Genomic DNA, 16412 nt, shown 5'->3' with positions numbered 1-16412 from the left:
GAAAGCAGAGGCTGTCAAGAATATTTATAGCTTTGAGAATGTTTTCTGAAGTCCTCGAGAATATATTGCACTATTCTATCTGATGTTAACATTGTAATCCATCTTTCATTCAATTGTTTCATAAGCCAAAGGCCATAATGCAGCAAGAAGTGCAATGTGCAAAGTTGTTGGTTCAAAATCTTGCTTCTGACTAGTGCTCGCTATGTGGCCCTAAGCAGGCCATTATGCCTCAGCCTCAACTTTCCAACTGTATAATGGACATAATAATACTGACCTACCTTACAGAGTGTCATGAGCCACGGCTCTGACTTCTCAGCCTCAAGGGAAGAGGCCACAGACTCTGAGAACATCACAAACCATGAGTATGATTAGCCAGAACCAGCCTTTGATATGTCTGCTCCCTCAGGAATCCCAGCACCAGAGGAGCTGATAATCTCATTGCCTCTCTGGTCTGAAGATGTTGCATTGCCTTCGAGGAATCCAGCAGAACCCAAGCAAGCATATCTCATGCTGCTGGAGCCAATAGCTCTTAAAACAGGCCAAGCCCTTTTATGAGTAAGAGGCTCCATTCATCCATGTCAGGGAACTGCCATCAGCTCAGAGGCGAGAGGTAGAAGGGCAGTTGTGTTACATGGAGCCTCTGCAGATCGTGCGAAGCAGCTCTTCTTCCGGGGAGGAGGGAAGCCCCGCCTCCAGCGGGGAAGGGATGCAGGGATCAGAAGATGCTAGAGAGAGCCTCAACACCGAGCCTGAGCAAAGGGGAGGGGAGGCAAGTCCCCCTTTGCCAGTGCCCTCTCTGCGCAGTCGGTTCGCGCACAGAGAGGGGAGGAGAAGGATGGGGGTCAAAAGACTGTTATGCTGGGGAAGGTTTAAGGACCGCCCACTCCCAGATTCTGCTAGCGACTGAGAAGACATGGACTTGAGACTCTCTGCACTGTAAATGTTTTTGTACAGATAATAAAGCCTGGAAAAGACCGGTGGGAGTCTTGCCTGTTCGCTCTCGAGCAACCACGCCGGCACATAACAATCCAGGATAGGGCTAGTTCCTCAGTTGAAGTTGCAGTCATACTAAAAACACATCCTAGGCTAGTTTGTTGTTAGACAAGCATTCAGACCTGTCTTATCTCACTCTCAGCAGGGCCAGCTTGGTAGGATTGGTGAAATCACAGAGAGAAAGAGGGCATGAAGGAAGGAGGGAGAGAGGGAGGAAGAAATAGAGAGGAGTATTGATGCAGAGCAGAGAAGAAAACGTTCCATCCCGAAGATTAGAATTCAGATAAATGAAATCATTTCCAAATATTTTGTGTGCTTACCAAACTTTATCAGACATGGGAATGATGGAAAGAGAAAGGCTTATAAGCCTTATAAGAACATTAAAGCAAATCACACTAAACAATATGCAGACCTAGGAATTGAGTACCTTAAAGACAGGCGTTTGGCTTTCTTCTCTTTAACAGACAGTTCCGATTCTCGACGCGGGATCAATGGTGGCTTTTGTACAGGCGGACGTGGCAAGGGGATGTCTGGACCAATAGGTGGCAAGAAGTGATGGCACATGGAAGTGGCGACTCTCCACCCAATGCTCTGAGAAGAAGGCGCTTCGCTGGGATTTGATGAACCCTTTTCTTTGGATGCAATGAATGGGTCTTTGGGGCCTTCGGACTCAGCCTAAGAAATGAATGGAAAAGGGGGGAAGGAGGGGGACAAAAGCCGAGTATGCATGATCTACTACCTAAAACAAGGTAATGACAGAACCAATCTATAAAACTTCAACAGAGGAAATTATAAATAAGACATTATCGTGCTTATTTCTGCTCTCCACAGTCCACTTTGATTCACTGATCCGTCTGTAGTCAGGAAATCTGCAAACAAGGTTGTGAATGAAATGCTGGAAAGAAGATGGCTTTGGCACCGTTTCCCTTCTTTGGAACACAAACAAGATTTCAAGTGCTAATAATTGAAATGCCCATTGAAATATTAATGGATAGAAACATTAAGGAGCTTGGAAAAATCCAGCACTTTCACAAGCAGGCATTCTCAAAGCCTTCAGTCCACACTAGACCCATATGCCTCAAAACAGTGCCACGCAAGCTCACAATCAACCACCTTTATGTTCATAAGACAATTTTTCTTTCTTGGAAGTGAAGAGGATATTGAATCCTTTCGATTTAGCTTTAAAATATCAATGACAACTGGTGAATACAGTTAATCTTCAAGCAACCCTTTACTAGTACGACTACATTTTATAAGCCCATTAGTACTTGTAACAGCGTACAGATGGAACAGGAGATTCTTAAATAAAGGGGGAGAAACCTGGATATCAAATGTATTTTCCAGTATTAATGAGATCTGGATATGTGCAGCATGTTTATTAATGACATCAGGCAGATACACTGTGTATCCCCTGTTTTAATTGGCCAGATGTAGTAACATTTTTAATCTTTGCTGTTGCAGCTTCTGCGTGTGTCATTGCTCAGCGATGGCTTTGTTCCATTCCCTTTAAAACCTGCTTTTCAGAGGTTTAAGTGAGATGGCAGGGGAACACCCTCCTGGCTTAGCCTTGTACCTTTTCATCTCCACAGCAAAATGTATGTGCTTTTCAAATACGGAAGAAAGGAAAACTCCACGTACTCCACATGCATAACGCTCAAAACATTTCAGATTTCATCTTATTATAGAACCTACCTCAAACTTTAAAATAGTGAAGGCCGTTCACATGGGCTTGGATGCCAAACTAAGATACAGCAGGGAAACAGGAGCTGGTTCTTTGGGATGAGAAGAGGCCTTGCCATATACAAATCTGTGTTAAAGGTAAAAGGTAAAGGACCCCTGGACGGTTAGGTCCAGTCAAAGGCAACTATGGGGTAATAAAAATGTAGCCAGGTGAAATCGCAGAGGGCATTCTCTTGAAGAATTCTGGGCACTGTGATTTACCCCTCACAGAGTTACAGCATCCCAGCAAACCTTAACAAGCTACCATGCTTTGTTGCAAGTATTTCTGCTTGCTTGGTAAAACAATCTCCTCTCTCATCCCCCCACATGTTATTCTGGGGGGTTTTCCTGCCCTCCCCCATCCCACAACCAATTTAAGAGGTATGAGGGTGGGGGGAGCCTGTTGTGATAGTAGAAGTCTTTGTGCAGGCTTCCACAAGTGGTCCGGTTAGTTAAATCCAGCCCTCAGAGGCAAAGGGTAAAAGGTAAAGGACCCCTGGACAGTTAAGTCCAGTCAAAGGCGACTATAGGGTTGCAGCGCTCATCCGCTTTCAGGCCAAGGGAGCCAGCGTTTGTCCACAGACAGCTTTCCAGGTCATGTGGCCAGCATGACTAAACCACTTCTGGCGCAACAGGACACCATGACGGAAGCCAGAGCGCACGGAAACGCCGTTTACCTTCCCGACGCAGCAGTATTTATTTATCTACCCACACTAGCGTGCTTTCAAACTGCTAGGTTGGCAGGAGCTGGGACAGAGCAATGGGAACTCACCCCGTCATGGGGATTCCAACCACCGACCTTCCAATCAGCAAGCTCAAGAGGCTCAGTGGTTTAGACCACAGTGCCAACCGAGTCCCTTCAAATCTGTGTTATATAGAAGCAGACCCCTGGTCCCCTCTAGCTCAGTACTACTGCCTACACAGGCTGGCAGTAACTCTCCAAGGTTTTAGATGGGATACTTGGAGAGATGAGGGATTGAAACCTGGGACCTTCTGCATGCAAGGGAAATGTTCCACCACTGAGCTATGTTCCCTTCCCATAAAAAGGCAATGGTGTGGAGTTCAAGAGGGTGGATGAATCTTCTGATAGATCAGGGGATGATCAAGAACTGTACCAGATCTGAGACTGTTTGGAGTTGTGGACCTAAAGGACATAAGTGTTTGGGTACAGCTCCATGAATTTGAATGGTTTATCAAGACATTAATCTCAGGCTTAATTCAGCCTCTGAAGAGAGGAAATTACAAAAAGTAAAAGGATAGCTCACATGTTTTATTTTTCCAACCCAAGTCTAGAAAAGAGTGTCAAATGTAAGGTCTGTTTCCCCTCCTAAATATGTGCCAACAACTATCAAAAGCATACATTAGAGAACAAGATAGATGCACAGCAGACAAAATGGATTTTTACATAATTTTCCTGGCAGTAACATTACCTCTGCTGGATAAAATAGCATGTGAATGAAGTCCAAAAGTCACTTTGCTCACAAGGACTCAGTGGCTCACTATGCTACTTTCCCAGAATTCCCTGTTGCAGAAGCTTAAATTTCACATCCTGACTCCTCCAGTAGCAGCTTAAATTGGTGCAGGCATTCCCTTATATAAGAAAATGCCTTTGGCTCAATGCCCACCAACCTATGCCATCAAAGCTATTCACATCTATGCTGCCACCGGCTCCCCAGTATAAAGACGTTTTGCTGCCATCCTTGGAAACCACAGCAGGGCTACAGTCTGGTCAATACAGTTAAGATCCAGGTACAGCTAAAACAGGTAAGGGTTCCCGCAGCTAGAAGTGGAGCCACCTAGGCAAACTGAGCTGCAGCTCTATTTAAGTCTCCGCCTAAGGCTGTCTGCTGCTGAAGTAACATATGAACCCGCTTGCATAAATCTCCAGCCTATGCGTCACTTGGAACTGTTCAGGATGCTGCCTTAAACCAGGATTCCTGGTGAAACTTCTGTTTGGGCTGGAACAACCAGCTGGCTGCAACCCCCACCAGGAACAGAACAGTTTCCTGCCAGTGGCCCACAACAATGGTGTTTTTTTTACCCATGAAGAATGGGGTAATTCAATACATGAAAGTCTCATCAGCATCACATGATGAATTGTTATCAGCTGTGTGGCTGGGAGTGTTAGGATGCTGGGCCACATGTTGAGTGTAACATCTGGACCAGCCCTCCTGCTATTCCATTGAAGTAGATCTATGCCAAATATGAATGCAGTGCTCCTTCTTGATGTTATGTCCACAACACAAGCACACACACCAGAAAGGGCACCAATTCTTGAATGTGGAGCTCACACACCAGAAGACAGCATTTTGTATCTTTTCTGTACATAGAAGTAAAAGGGAAATATTCCCAATATGGCAAGCTCACAGATGGTGGCCTGTACAGAAGCAGACAACGTGGCAAGCAGGCATATTCTTTATCGAAATTAAGCACACTAGAAAGCTGCTACTCTCTGCTTCATATTCAAAACAATCTGGGCTTTAGCATACAGCCAGTCCAAGTGTTCAACACTAGCAAGGTTAAGAAATCTGTAGCAGAGCTACATGCTACTGCAGACTTTGTTATATTAAGACAGAATATGGCTGACATGTCTTGACTTAGGGAAGACAAACTATAAAGTCATGAACATAGTGCAAAGAGCATATTAGGATACCTTTCTTTCAATTAAAAAAAAAAAATGACTACCAAAATATATTTCAGCAGTGACCGTGGGTGGAAGGATGAAAGAGTGAAAGGGTTTGCTTGAAAAGAAGCTCTACACAATAAGAGAAGCAGGATGTCAAATACGCAAAGAATGAACTCTTACACTGAAGCAAAAATGAGATTCTTTTTTTAAAAAAAAATCTTTCATGTTTTGCAAGGCAGATGGCAGAAAGGACTTAAAATGAAGCTTCTCCTTCAGTTTGCCAGCATATATGTTAGGGCAGCCGAAACGGAGTCATTCTTGTTGACAATCTCCAAGGAACCATCACTAACTAATAATGTTTATTAGACTATTATGACTAGGTGGCAAATGTAGGGGTGTGGATTCTTATTGCTCCTAAAGAGATAGGAATCTTTTCCATGTAAAATGGCTAGCCTACTTATGCCAGGGTTCATTTCCTCACTCTCAGCTCTGTTCAGCTTCTGACATAGCTGTCAACGTTTCCCCTTTTTTAAGGGAAATTCCCTTATTATGAATAGGATTCCTCTCAAGAAAAGGGAAAAGTTGGTAGCTATGGCTTCTGGTCACCCCCAGAAACATATTAGAGCAGAGGTGGCTAACCTGTGGCCCTCCAGTTGTTGCTCCCAGCACCCTTGAATTTTGCCAACACTGGCTGGGGCTGATGTGAATTGGAGTCCAACAACATTTGGAGAATTACACGTTAGCCACTTATGCTTCAGAGACTGCACTGAGTTAACTCAAGCTACCAATTCAGCACCTGAACTTTGGCAAAGACATCAAACTCATATATTCAAGCACGCATGACTAAATGAAGAACCTTTCTCAGATAACCACAAGGTAGATACTATACTTTAACCCTGGTTCCGCTGCATGCAAAACTGCATGAGCACAAAAAACCTAGGGTTGGATACAGATGCAAGCTACTCCCACCTAGTTCCCATTAACTCAATGGAACTTAAATAATCTTTCATATAGATTTAAATTGGCCCCAACTGTGACTACCCACAGCAAAGAGGATATTATCATCATCAGATGATCTTTGTGTTCATGATGTGGCCTAGATGATGAGGAGGATAAATGAACATAGATGGCTCATGTTTTTCAGGACTTTATAGATCAAAGGAAGATGATAGGAAGACATTGCAAATTGTATTGCTATAATGTGCTCCCGGTACTGCCAGTGCATTCTGTACCAGCTTCAGATTCCATCAGCATACAAAAAACACAGTAGCGTATAGGCAGCATTTCAGCAGATGATGGTGATGGCGATTACTTGAATTAATAGAGCCACACATTAATAAATGAATAATTTAGGGAGGCTGTAAACCAACGAACAAAATGGTGCTAAAATATACTATCTCTTGAAAATGTTTACAATCCAAAAAGGAGACACGGTTAGTAGTTGTGATGCAAAATCAGGTCTTTAACGTTGCTTTTGTGTCCTATATGACAAGTCAACAGGAATCTAAAAGCCTGTTTCTTACTGTTTTGTCATTTGCTGTCTCTTTTGTGTACCTGGGCATTGGGGCTTTGCTGTCTCTGTGCCTCAATAACAACAGCCCTGCTGTTTTTCTCAATGAGAATGTGGCAGAGCCTATTTCAGTTGCTTTGTAGCTCTTATTTACCACACTATGCTGGGATTTTAGGTGGCATCCTGTGACATTCTGGATCACTCACAGCTCTGTAATACAAATCAATGCTCTTCTTTATATGGCGAGGATATAAAAATGCGTTATAGCACATAAGTACTGAGGAGAGAGTTGGACAGATGTTTTCATCTGAAGCCCACACTGCTTAGATCACATTATTTCACCTTAAAGAATTAATGGGTTTTATCAGTCAGAGGTCCTTTTAATGACTGACTCAAAAGCATTTCTTGCAGAATATTTTGTTCTATCCCAGTAACAAAATACAATATGCGCCTGTCTCAACCCAGTTGTGAATAGTATACATGCATTTGAATCATCGCTCTTTGGAGGCCAAGGTACATGACAGCCATATCCTTTCCTTAATCAGAGACTGTGTCAATTCTTATTAGGAAAAAATGGAGCTTTAAACCGACATGGAAGTGCAAAATATTCCATGACAAATGAGCCGTGCAATTTTGTTTTGTTTTTTATTCTACTGAACGACAAAAACGGACAATGCACACAAAGAGAAAAACAGACATTGACAACAAAATAAGGTAAGTTCAATACCAGGAGCTTTTGATAATCAAGTCAAAAGGATATTTGAAAATCAGGAATGAATGAAATGGATACAATTATAAAATTTTAAATGGGGTATAAAAACACAATTTGCACCGTACAATCAAGTAGAGAAAAAGAAAAAAGTCTTCCCTGTAGATGCCGTCAAATAAAATCATTATTTCGAAGGGATTTGCCACCGGTGTGACTGCAATGTCATCTATCTAATAAATAAACCCCAAATGGAGATGAAATCAGAAAGATCAATGTCACCCCAGCTACTCAAATATGACATGTCAATTTCTCTGAAATAGCAATAAACATAACTTTCTTGAACCACTGACATAGGATAGAAAATGAAGAGTCTTTCTATCCCTCAGTGATTACTAACCAGAAAATAAACAGTTAACTGTTTTCATATAAAACCTGAATTTATCAAAAATAGACAAAATGCATGATTTATGGTCCAGGGTCACATTTTTACCTATAACTGTACTATTTATGTAATAACTTGTTTCCAAAATTTATGAACTTCAACACAACTCCACCACATGTGCCAATAAGACCCACACACCCCACAGTCCTGCCTGCAGAAGAGAAATCCTGATCGTGTAACTTGAGATCAGGGCATCAGGGTAAAATACTATTGAGGGATGACTTTTAAAGAATTCTCCTTTATGCTGGTGGAGATTGATCAAAAAGGGTGCAATTTTCCATATACACTTGACTTGCATCTTAACCCGCACAATTTGAACTTTTCACACTTGGTGGCTGACCAGTTGAAATCATACAAATTAAAAACACGAAAGGTGGAGAGCTTTTTGTGCAGGGTTTTCCACCTTGCTTATCAGGCTCTGGGAGGCTCTGGTGAGATCTCACGAAAACTTGGGACAGCCCTGCGAGATCCTTCCAGAGTCCGGTAAGCAAGGCAGAGATCTTAAAAGTTTTCTGCCTTCCTTGGGAACACGGCTCTAGAAAGGTGAGCCTGCTCATGCAAGGGTGGTTGTGTGTGTCTGGGGTGTTTGTGTTGATTATACATGGTTTTGCATTTATGTGTCATTTCTGGAATGTAACCTTTGCACAAGAGGCAAGTCGACTGGACTTGCTTGGAAATATCCCAGATATCTGAAGCCACTGTTCCAGTGAATCAGGCATTGATTTATCAGAACATTAATCTTCAACAGAGATGAAAAATAAATCATAAAAATATACAACCTCCAGAGAAATTAGTTGGGGAGGAAATAAGCCTTCAGTCTCATTAACCAAATTAAGTCTGAAATGCTGTATTATCACAGCTTAATATCCACAAAATTTAATTACTCAGAGCAGCTTAATTTCACTGCACAATTTTGAAGACTATGCAGACCTGATTTCAAACCTTTGCAAGTGCCTGAGGTGCACTGACCAGTAAACAGTTGCATTTCTGATAGAGGTTTGCAAAAATGCTCCCTAATTTGCTAGGAAAAGACTCGTTAAAATGCTGAGTCAACTATGTTGAGAGACAGTTAAGAGCATTCCAACACAGTTCTTTGCTCAGAGACCCTTTCCAGATACAGTCGTACCTTGGAAGTCGAACGGAATCCATTTCGGAAGTCTGTTCAACTTCCAAAACGTTCAGAAGCCAAAGCGTGGCTTCAAATTGGCTGCAGGAAGCTCCTGCAGCCAATCGGAAGCTGCGCTAGACGTTCAGCTTCTGAAAATCATTCGAAAACCGGAAAACTCACTTCTATTTTTTTACCATTTGGGAGCCGAAACGTTCAGCAACTAAGCTGTTTGTCAACCAAGGTACGACTGTACTGTATTTTGAATGCTGGATAGATGATGCTCCTGCAACAAAAAACCACTTCCTTGAGAAAAGATACTCCTGCTTCCCCTGCACAAAACAAGTCACAAATGCTCTTTTATCACACCATGAATGTTTTGTTTTTGGTTTTTTTAGAAAGGCCGTAAGTTAAGTAGTTTCCAGCTTTTTTACTTTGACGAATTCTTGCTACTCATTTTGTGCTTCTGGTCAGTTAGGCAGCCAACATGTAGCAAAGTTATGCACATCATAGTATGTGAGTAGACACATGGCTATATGTAAATTCAAAGAGATTATGACCAACCTTACCATGTTTTTGAAATGTCAGGCTAATTGCTTTCCCCCACCCCCCAGATTTGGGTTTGAACTGGATGGCTGAAAACCTAAGCTTGTTAAAATAAAAATTCTAGTTAAATAGGTGAGACTTACCTGCAAGCAAATACATTAATGAGCCAGAGCTTATTTATTTATTATTAATTGAATTTATATAGCCTGGAGTATCTCCCTTTCACTTAGGATACAATACAGGAAATACTGATGATAAGAGTACTGATACTAAGAACAACCCCATATCTTCTCTCCTAGGGATACTCAGTGCCCTTGTTTGCATGTAACACTAAACCAAAACTTGGCTTACCATGAGCAAGCAAACAGTACAGAAGATCGCATCCACTTTGCTTCTTCGTGACCATTTTGCTGCTGTGTTGCACTGAGCTAAGCCATGGTTCAAACCCAGGCTTGTGGCCCAGAAATCCCAGACAAATCACAAGCCGTAAAAACATAGGACAAACCTTGGTTACAGATCCTGGTTTGTCTGGAGAGAGCTAAACGATGAGCCCAAGATTGGATGAATTTGTAAGAGCAGAAAAATGATCAAAGAGGAGCAAAGCTATCAGGATCACGCCGGGAGCTCATTCATGTAAGCCAGTGATGGCCAAACTTGGCCCTCCAGCTGTTTTGGGACTACAACTCCCATCATCCCAAGCTAACAGGACCAGTGGTCAGGGATGAGGGGAATTGTAGTCCCAAAACAGCTGAAGGGCCAAGTTTGGCCATCACTGATGTAAGCCATGATTTGGTTTAGCAAGATGTGTCAATCAGGTCATTGTGTGGCATGTTCTCTGCATACAGCACCCACATAGGTGGAGTGGGGTTGGGGAGCTTGCAGTACAATAATGTCTTATCAGTTGTTGAGTTCCCCAGATGTGACAGTAGGAGAAGAAGAGGTTTCATGAGAAAAGTGCTTTCAGAAGCACCACCATAACTGCTACAATATCTTGTTCAAATCTTAAAGATTGGCACTAACGTGAACTTTCTCTTCGTATTAGACATGTTCCCAGTTTCCATGAAGAGATAAAACAGCTGTCAATAACAGTGATGCTTTCTTGCCCAAGGCACTTCCATGTTTATGCTGGAATCCACTTAATATATCTCATTTTACATATATAGGATATATATAATCTGGCATATTATAGAGAATAGCTACAAAAGCAATGAAAAAGAGAGGGTGGAAATAAAATTCCCATTCTCCCATTATCAAATTGTGTGTAAAAAAAATATTGTTGCATCTTCTCTATTAATTCAGAATAGTGTGTGTGTGTGTGTGTGTGTGTATTCTAATAGTTACAGCAGACTGTCTCCTTTCTACATTACAATATATGCCAGAATGTGCTCAGCTGGAATCTGCTGCATTAAAACCTCCAAAGTATCATGAAATTCATAGCATAAAATGCAAACAATTCAGAATAGATGTGCTTGCCCTCTTTTCTCAGGAGGATCTTATGTATTTAGGAGCTACACAGTCCCTGATATGTTGAAGTATTTCAAAGTGGCTTTTAAATGTTAAATATTCATGAATATTCACTAGTGCTGCTAAGATACAAGATTTCCGTGTACCAGAATAAGACATTTGTTAGAGATGCATGCCATTTTTAACCTCTGAGTTTTTGAAAAACTGTGTGTGTATTAATTTGTGTGAATGTATAAATGTATTCAGTGCAGCAGTAAAGGAAAGGAACCAGAGAAGATAAGACTCAAAACTGGTAAGAAAGAATTGCACCCATGTCTAAATTAGGTTGTATTGTTATCACATTAAAAGGGCTTGGGTGGGGAAACTGATTGGAATCACACTGATATGACCAATGGACCCAACACAGATAGACAGCACAAGGGCTCCCATATTACATGGACTGGCAGAGAGAAGACAGGGTCCTTCTTTCCAGCATAATAAAGGCATTCATTAAGAAGAATCATGGGGAAAACTTGAAACACCCTGGACAACTGCATAAACTTTCTAACAATATAATAATTGGATATTTATTGTGTAATAATATGGTAGAGGTAGAAGTTTGTTTTTCCTTTATGCTGGCCTTCCATCCCTTTCAATGCTTTGTTCAAAATCTTGCTAAAGGGCCTGACACCTCAAACAGAACTATTAACACACCATAAAATGTCCCTTTTTGTGGCATGATAATTTATATCTTATTGCCTTACTCAAGAGGCAGACAGCCACTTAAAATGCATCACCCTAGGAAACACTATGTACATGAAATAACTCCACATGTGGTTATGACAATTTTCAAAACACTATCACAAACCCAAGAAAGAAGAATTTATACCCATATATTTTTCTGCAGATGCTTTGCGAAAACCACCAGACAGGACCTGGGGAGCCTGCTAATGAGATCTGGGAAGTGTTATGATTCCCATGTAACATCCAAATGAGTAGGCATTCATGAGATTGCTTCAGGAAGTAAATCCATGAACACAAAATAGTATTCCTTTTAATATCCCACCTTTTCCTCTTGGGTTTCTTGGGTGGATGAAGTTCTCAGATGGTCTCCCATCTCCAGGGAGTGACCAAGACCATGCCACATTAGGTTCACTGAGAGTAACCTACCTCCTAGACCGGGGTGGAGAACCTCTGGTTTATGGGTCAAATTTGACCCACAAAGACATTTTCCTCAACTTTGTCAGTCCTATACTCGGAGCTTGAGAAGCACTGAGCAAGGGACTTGGACATGTGGACAGGAATACACACCTGTCAATAATCTGGCACCAGGTGACTGACAGGTAGGTTGTCCCACGGGGTGGGCACCGTTGACAATCTGATCCATTGGGCCAAAAAGGTTCCCAACCACTGAGCCTATTATGTCTTAGCTGACTCCTCAGTGGTACTGTTCCCTTGAAACTGGATAGGCAAAACCCCTAGTATCTTCTCAACATTTTCTCTCTCCCCTTCTCTAATAGAGACCTATACAGTGGTACCTCGGGTTAAGAACTTAATTCGTTCTGGAGGTCCATTCTTAACCTGAAACTGTTCTTAACCTGAGGTACCACTTTAGCTAATGGGGTCTCCCGCTGCCGCCGCCGTGTGATTTCTGTTTTCATCCTGAAGCAAATTTCTTAACCGGAGGTACTATTTCTGGGTTAGCGGAGTCTGTAACCTGAAGCGTTTGTAACGTGAAGCGTCTGTAACCCGAGGTACTACTGTATAGCATAAGCTGTGGTTCAGCTCTTGATTTGCACTTATTCAATTGGCCAAAGGCAAACAACCGGGGATATTTAGGCAAGAATACCTACTATGCTCACTGGCAAAATTCCCCCCTGTTCCCTAGGCTATCACAGAACTGCATTTTAAATCTCCTAAGCTTATTTCCAACTCAGTTAAATAAATCAGGCTTTCTTATCTAATTTCCTAAGATAATAAGAATGGACAGAGTGTTTAATGTATAATTTAACTTTGCTGCAGACACTGCTTATACCAAATTCATCTTCCTTACCTGTCTGAATTCTAAAGCCTATTTCTGTAATCCTGTTCTGCACTATGAAGAATGGAATCTAATTTCAACGAATATTTATATGCTTTCAAAATGCCAGACATTTAAAACCCAGAGACACTACCCAGCTCTGGGGGAAGAAAATGTAGCCCCTCTATCAACTATGGACTGTTTCCCCTTGCCGTTACATTATTAGTCATGCATCCATTGATGACTCTTTATGTAGAATAATTCTAGCGTTAAAATAAATAATCAGAATGGCATCCATAACACTTTCTCAAAATTCAAAATTTACCCACTGGTCCAAAAAGTGGGCAACCCCTGTCTTAGCTTGTATGCTGTACTTGATGCAGATGTGGGGTGTGTGTGTGTGTGTGTGTGTGTGTGTGTGTGTGTGTGTGTGTGTTAGGGTTGCCATATTTTGAAGAGCAAAAAAGAGGACGCATTTGCCGGCTTCTACTTTTAACTATGGATTGATGTGAAAACTCTCATTTTACACATCCATGAAAAAGAGGATGTGTCCTGGAAAAAGAAGGTATATGGCAACCCCGGTTTTGTGTGTCTATATGTATACGTATATGTTTCTACACCCCCCAAAAAAGTGATTTACACTGGGTTGTAATCAATGTAGCACAAGGATTTCTCTTTGTACAATGGAGTGTTCTCCATCCCACCCCCGTGCTCCCCCTAAATACTTGGGGTTCCCTCAACCATTCCAAGCAAATTTGGGGATGCTGCAGGGAGACAAGAAGGGAGCAGTTACTTAGCTGCATATTACCCAATGTAAGCTATTTGCAAGACATAATGCGTCATAGTATACGAGCTATGACATGTACCAATGTGCTCTCATTGTACCACTTTTGCATTTATATAACCCAGATCAACTGAAATCAGTGCTTTCACTGACAAATGGATTACTCCCTACGTTATTTGAAATCCAAACTCTGAACATTCAGTCAATGGGCTGGAATATTATTGTAGGGTTGGGGTCAACTCAATTTAAGTTATAATTTATCACTATTATCCTACTGAAGAAGGGAAACTTCGGTATTGATAGCTGATGGAGATTGGAGAGGCTCTCAAAGATACAAAATGGTTTTTGGACAAGTTAAAGCATTCTTTAGGACGTCTGTCCATGTATCAGGCATAAAAAAAAAATCAAGGAAGCACAAACAGCAATATTATTAATATTTATGTGCTTTCATCTATCATTATAGACCTATCTAAATAATGCCAACTTCTGAAAATACTAAATATTCTAACTTCAAGAAAATAGCAGCAGATTTGCATTCCTGAACATCTTCTTTCTTTTCATAAGATTTTATTAAAGCTTTTTCATAATGAAATACAGCGGTACCTTGGGTTACATACGCTTCAGGTTACATAAGCTTCAGGTTACAGACTCCGCTAAACCAGAAATAGTGCTTCAGGTTAAGAACTTTGCTTCAGGATGAGAACAGAAATCGTGCTCCAGCGGTGCAGCGGCAGCGGGAGGTCCCATTAGCTAAAGTGGTGCTTCAGGTTAAGAACAGGTTCAGGTTAAGAACAGACCTCCGGAACGAATTAAGTACTTAACCCGAGGTACCACTGTAGAACAAAATAAAAAAACTAAATACAAACAAAAACAGTGAAAGAAAGAGAAAACACAGAGGCCTCTCTCAAAGGTAACTCTGAGAGTAACTCTTTATCTTTGTCACTCACAGAAAGTGTTGGACCCTCCCAGCTCTCACCTGTGAGCTTTCTTTTCTTCTCCCTGTCTTGGTGACTTACAAATAACAGTAAACCACATAATACATCATATGAAAAGTTGTTGTTGTTATAAAATAAATTTAATTATTATGAAAAATTATTATAATTTTATTATTATTATAAAAGTAATAAAGTGCAGTACAAGTCTATACAGTGGAACTTCGGGTTAAGTACTTAATTCGTTCCGGAGGTCCGTTCTTAACCTGAAACTGTTCTTAACCTGAAGCACCACTTTAGCTAATGGGGCCTCCTGCTGCCGCCGCACCGCCAAAGTACGATTTCTGTTCTCATCCTGAAGCAAAGTTCTTAACCCGAGGTACTATTTCTGGGTTAGTGGAGTCTGTAACCTTAAGCGTATGTAACCCGAGGTACCACTGTATATTTCGACTAAGAAGCAAGTCCCATTGAGTTCAGTAAGACCTACTCTCCTGCATGTATTCATAGGAGCCTAAACCAATCATATTTTATTAAAAATGCTATGCTTTAAAATGGTGTATTTCATGTTTTGACAAACTATTCTTATTCACATTTATTAAACTCCTTCCACATACATCCCAAGGTGATGTAAAAAACAACAACAACAATATAAACAGCTCAAAAACAGTTACCAATATAACAGAAGGCAAGTTTTAAAATAACACAAAATGGCCACGAAGGAAGAGACCTATTATGCCAGTGGGGCAAGTGTGAAGGAAAGAAATATATTCAATTGTTCCAAGTAACTTCAAGCAGTGGGAGCCTGTCGTATCTTGACAGGAATGCTGGTGTAGTGAACAGGGGCAGGCACACTAAAAGTGCTTCTCTGAGTTACTGTGGAGTATCTTAGAACTCTCTTACCAAACAAAGTGACCCACTGGGGTATAAGAGATGAGGCAGTCTCTCAAGAAACCTGGTTCCAAACTGTATGGGACCTTCTGTGTTAGTAAGGTAAAGTTAAAGGGACCCCAGACCATTAGGTCCAGTCGTGACCGACTCTGGGGTTGCGGTGCTCATCTCGCTTTACTGGCCGAGGGAGCCAGCGTACAGCTTCCGGGTCATGTGGCCAGCATGACTAAGCCGCTTCGGGTGAACCAGAGCAGCACACGGAAGCGCTGTTTACCTTCCCGCCGGAGTGGTACCTATTTATCTACTTGCACTTTGACGTGTTTTCAAACTGCTTGGTGGGCAGGAGCAGGGACCGAGCAACGGAAGCTCACCCCATCACAGGGATTCGAACCGCCGACCTTCTGATCGGCAAGTCCTAGGCTCTGTGGTTTAACCCATAGCGCCACCAGCATTCCTTCTGTGTTAGTACCAAACCTTAAATTTTGCCCTGTCTCAGTGGCAGCCAGTGCAAAATGCACAAGCAAGGTGTTATTTGCTGGCAGCGGTTTGCTCCAACAGGCAACCTGGCCACCACATTCTGCACTAGCTGCTGCCTCCGAACTAACCTCAAGGGTGGTCCCACACAGAATACAAGCCAAGTTAGAAGAGTATTGGAGAATGCCAATATTAACCAGGGTCCTTGCCTAAAAGTAATT

General features: G+C 41.7%; 1 protein-coding gene across 4 annotated transcripts in view; it reads right to left on the bottom strand.

Annotated features, from left to right (window-relative positions):
• TMEM232 (transmembrane protein 232) overlaps positions 1-16412 on the bottom strand; it is a 160222-nt gene that overhangs the window by 63685 nt on the left and 80125 nt on the right. For all 4 annotated transcript variants that reach the window (XM_081213688.1, XM_081213691.1, XM_081213690.1 and 1 more), the window contains one exon: positions 1421-1668. In XM_081213688.1, coding sequence (XP_081069814.1) covers positions 1421-1668 — 248 coding nt within the window. The remainder of the gene's footprint in view (positions 1-1420; positions 1669-16412) is intronic.

Source organism: Podarcis bocagei (assembly GCF_964188305.1).
Source record: "Podarcis bocagei genome assembly, chromosome: 11".
Lineage (NCBI taxonomy): Eukaryota > Metazoa > Chordata > Lepidosauria > Squamata > Lacertidae > Podarcis > Podarcis bocagei.
This window is presented reverse-complemented; position numbering and strand designations above follow the sequence as displayed.